Source organism: Octopus bimaculoides, chromosome 26, assembly GCF_001194135.2.
Source record: "Octopus bimaculoides isolate UCB-OBI-ISO-001 chromosome 26, ASM119413v2, whole genome shotgun sequence".
Taxonomy (NCBI): domain Eukaryota; kingdom Metazoa; phylum Mollusca; class Cephalopoda; order Octopoda; family Octopodidae; genus Octopus; species Octopus bimaculoides.
The window spans coordinates 13,299,958-13,304,960 of record NC_069006.1 but is presented as its reverse complement, the minus strand read 5'-3'; the positions used below and the strand labels follow the sequence as shown (position 1 = coordinate 13,304,960).

At 39.1% G+C, this 5,003-nt stretch overlaps 1 protein-coding gene across 1 annotated transcript in view; it reads left to right on the top strand.

Annotated features, from left to right (window-relative positions):
• LOC106872584 (vigilin) overlaps positions 1–5,003 on the top strand; it is a 59,969-nt gene that overhangs the window by 48,910 nt on the left and 6,056 nt on the right. Inside the window, exons 19-21 of the mRNA XM_052976915.1 lie at positions 254–392; positions 2,330–2,496; positions 4,010–4,249. Of these exons, the coding sequence (XP_052832875.1) occupies positions 254–392; positions 2,330–2,496; positions 4,010–4,249 (546 nt within the window). The remainder of the gene's footprint in view (positions 1–253; positions 393–2,329; positions 2,497–4,009; positions 4,250–5,003) is intronic.

Genomic DNA, 5,003 nt, shown 5'->3' with positions numbered 1-5,003 from the left:
GTGCTGGAACAGCCACTCTGACTTACAGGGCTCACACTTGCAGCTAGCCATTTCCATCCCTATAATAGTGAACAGGGAGGAGGTGTGGGGGCCAAGAATGCCAGTGGTTTAGCCAGAGAAATACAGGCATAAATCTAATTAAATAAATGATGTTAATTAGTTCTTCTGAATGTCAGGAATGAGTTTATTTTAAAGAATTACAGTTTATCTTTTTTTTTTTTTTTACAATATTTCTTGTTTTTTGTTTTCGTAGGATGCACAAGTTGTTGTCGAATGTGTGATTGCACAGAAATACCATCGTACCGTCATGGGTGCCAGGGGGCAGAAGGTGCAAGAAATAACCCGTCAATTTGATGTTGGAATTAAATTTCCAGATCGTCCGGTTAATGGAGGTAAAGAATTTCACGTTTGTGTGTATGTATGTGTTTGGGCTTGTGTGTGCCTGTGTGTTTCAGTTTGTGTATGCATATGTTTATTTGTGTGTGTGGCTCTGTGTTTATCTTACAACAAACATTGGCAGCTTGGCAACAAAACTATAAATTTTTTTTTTCTTTCAAATACCCCTTTGTGATAATTGTTTCACCCAAATTATACTTCTTTGTCCTTTTTGCTCTTATAGCTGTAGTGAACCAGTGACTGGCCTCTGGTAACCAACAACTCCCATTACATACAAACTACAATATAAATATTTTATTCAAGCTTGCAACTTTTATGAATCTGTCTCACTAATATTTTGGGCCAGCTTTAGGTCAGTGGTCCTCAACCAAGGTCCACATGGCCAGTGGGCGGGGTAGGGGCACATGAGATGTTGTTGAAATTTATGTGCAATAAATTTCTACAATATGCCAAATATTTTAATTTTTTATTGTAAGAAAACAGTAGGATTTTTTTAAAAAATATATCGAATAACTATGGAGGTCCAGTAGATTAAAAGAGAAATCAAAAGGGTCCATAAGCAAAAAGTGGTTGAGATTTAGATTATCTTTGAAAGTTGTTTGAAGAGGTGATGTGTGGGTGTGAGAGACGTCCCTGTTTACCTCTGTGGTCAGTCAAGCCTGTGTCACTGCACAATCTGAAGGGGGCTGTGGATTCCAAAGAGAATTTGTGATCAAATACTTGTCAGTCAGTCCAGTAGATGGGACTTCACATCAATGAGAGGAGGAGGCGGGAGCAGTGCTCTTCAAAGCTGTCGAGAGGAAGGCCCTGAAATGATGTACATTTTCTCCTGATAACCCCTGAAACCTATTGGCGTCTGGTATACAGAATTTTCAACTGACAAGCAAGCTGTATCCAAGTCTCTCTCTTCCTTGTGAATTATGTTGTTATTGTTCTTAAGCTCATGCAGAACTATCATCATCATCATGCTGGCATGGGTTGAACAGTTTAACAAAAGCTGATAAAGACCAGAAGCTGCCAGTTTTGGCATGGTTTCTACAGCTGGATGCCCTTCCTAATGCCAACCACTTTACAGAGTGTACTGGGTGCTTTTTGCATGGCACCAGCACAACACTGGTCAAAGGCTATCCAACTATGGCCATCCTGACTTGTTTCAAACATAGTTTCAGGTAGGCAACATTACCGTGTACTCTTTTTTTTTTTAAAGAGCATAGGTGTAATTTATGAGAGATTTTGCCGTTATTTTTAGCAGATCAGGTAACTGCATAGAGCAGGCCTGGGTAGCCTTTTTGAGAAGCTGGCCACATGAGACATGCCTCATCATTAGGCAGACCACACTGCTAAAACAAAATCCAAGGTAATTTTTCATCGACTTGTCATTCAGAAAGTCATGCGGGCCACAGGTTGCTCATGGCTGGTGCTGAGGCTCCCCAACACTTTAATTCATTGGGGCATAAGGATTTCTTAAGATTGTATTGAAAAGAAACACTAAGAACGTGTTGAGTTTGTTTTAGTTTTTCATTGAAGTCTCCTTGAGTTATCTTTCGTTAGTCTTCTGAAACGAAATTTCATAAAAAATGTTCCTTTGTTGTTCCAAATGCATTCAGAACATCCAATGCTGAGTTCCAAATAACTCCAATGGTGAAACACTTGTAGGAACTAAATACTTATACTAATGTTTATTGTAATTTTCCACAACATTGGCTCTGTATAACATATCTAGCATCACTGTTAAGCCCAGCGGTTAACTAACCATTATACTAGAAGCTGACTGGATGATGACCATCTATCTGAAACTCTGACTCATATGGTACTAGTTGTACATCTAACTGTATATACGATGTATATGTGTGTGTGTGTGTGTGTGTGTATTTGCACGCACGTGTATATTCGTATGAACCCTCATTCTCCTAACCTGTTGTTCTCATTGCAGAGCGTGTCACAATTACCCCTCCTGAAGACGATGCATCTACTGCTATCCCGAATGGAGATGTGATTCCAAATGTGGAATCGTCTCTGGAATCTGGCACTAACAAGACCGACGTAATTCTCATCACTGGCAAACCAGAAAACTGTGAAGAAGCTAAAAAGGCATTACTGGTGAGTATTGTTTCACTGTTTGATAATTACGACTATAATGATGAGGGCATGTGGCCTGGTGGTTAGTGTTACAATCGGGATTGTGAGATCATCATCATCATCATCGTCGTTTAACGTCCGCTTTCCATGCTAGCATGGGTTGGATGATTTGACTGAGGACTGGTGAAACCGGATGGCAACACCAGGCTCCAATCCAATTTGGCAGAGTTTCTACAGCTGGATGCCCTTCCTAACGCCAACCACTCAGAGAGTGTAGTGGGTGCTTTTACGTGTCACCCGCACGAAAACGGCCACTTTCGAAATGGTGTCTTTTATGTGCCACCCGCACAAGAGCCAGTCCAGGGGCACTGGACAGGGCGATGTCGTGTTTTTGAATAAACCATTTCATTTCATGTTCCTCTGTGACCACTTTGACACTTGATGTGTGATGTACTCTGCACCTGTACAGGTAATGACAATTTGATGCTAATGAGCTAATGTGCAGCGTGAACATTTGATCACTATAAACAAATCATTTGTGCAGATCGTTCAGCAAGAAACTGCAGAAGATGATGATGATGTCACTAGGACATTGTGAAATCACTCCGATATACTGATATCTATCTATCTATATCTATGTATTGAAATTAGATAAGGCTGGATTATGGGATTACCTTAAGCTTCACTTGTCATCAGATCTCAAAATCCGTTGGCTAATCCTTAAACAATGTCCTATATACATGTCATAGGACATATCAATATCTATATGATATCACTAATATTGCTGGAATACCTGATCTGTCACTAGGATACACTGATATCACTGTGATGTAGATGTGACTAGGGTATAGTGATAATCATTAAGATATCTTTGTTGGTCCTGTTCACAAAGATTTTCAAACAGAAGAACATAAAGATAAGTGTTTCTTTCAAAGTTTCATTTCATATTCCAAAAAAATATTCAGTCAGTGGATATTTCAAAAGGAAGCCAGGCTTGGCTTAGCAGCTGATGATCAGAAACGACCAACTCTGAGTCCTGGAAGTTAGACTCAGATATATACATCATCATCATAATCATTTCACATCTGTTTTCCATGCTGGCATGGGATGCACAGTTTGGCAGGAGCTGGCAATCTGGAGGGCTGCACCAGGCTCCGTGTGTCTGTTTTGGCATAGTTTCTATACTTGGATGCCCTTCCTAATGCTAAACCACTTTACAGTGTACTGGGTGCTTTTTTGTGGCACCATAAACATATATATGTATGTATGTATACACTCCATATTTGATGGCATATAGAACATATTTTATCCCCAAAAATGTCTCAAAAAATCACCCCCAGGTGTAGTTTGGCTTCTCATATCCTTTAATACACTAAAAACATTTTTATTCTGAAATTGGGGTTTGTCTAATTTTCCCATGGGTCTTTGATGCCATCAAATGTCGTAAGTAAAATTGTTTGTTTAAGGATTTGCTAAATATCAGTTTGTCTTCGTCTCTTCCGATTTCTTCATTTGTTTCTTTGTTTTTGTTTAGGCTCTGGTCCCCATCACCTTGGAAGTGGAAGTACCATTTGAATTCCACCGTTTCATCATTGGTCAAAAGGGTAAAGATGTGCGCAAGATGATGGAGGATCATGAAGTCAGCATCACTGTGCCACCACCTGAAGAAAAAAGCAACATTATTAAAGTGACAGGACCTCCAAACAATGTCCAAGGGGCTAAACAGGCTCTGGAAGAGAGGTGCACGGCTTTGGAGAGTGAGAAACAGGACAGAGTATGTACTTTCTCTCTCTCTCTCTCTATGTCTCCCCTTCTTCACTTGTTTCCTCACCCTTCAACTTCTTTCTCCCACCCTTTCTTCACTGATGTGCCATTATTGTTTGTTTTGATATCCTCATGTATTTATTAGTGAGTTATAGAAAACTCTAGTTTGTCTCTATGGTAAATTGATTGCATTGAACTATCCATTTATCAGAATTGGAGTATGACTATCACAACTAGAGTTTGCATAGCATATAGGATAACTTACAAACATAGTTTATATATAGCTGGACATGTATATATATAAATAAATATATATCTCAAAACTATAGTTTATATGATAGCTAGCTTGCCTCTCAGCTGACTATACATATGATAATTTGGAATATATCATAAATACTAGCTGGTTTGTGTCATAACTTGTGTAACATAGTATACACACACACAGATATATATTATATATATGGACTTGTTCATGCACGACTGCAATGTACTAGTCGACCAATTCAATTTCAAAAAAGGATCCTTCTGGACCAACATCACCTGGGCTGAATTGATCACCCTTTGCAACTTCTGTTCCCACAATGACAACGTCGTTATGCTCACAGGCAAAGGAAAGTAAAAAAAAAAAGGTCATTCCCAAATGTAACTACAAATGTGGATTGTTGGTGGGGTTTTTTTTTTCTTTTCCTTTGTCTTCCTTTTCTTTTGGACTTTCCTCTGTCTCCTGTTCCTGAAAAACTTTGCTCGAAACATAAAACACCCTT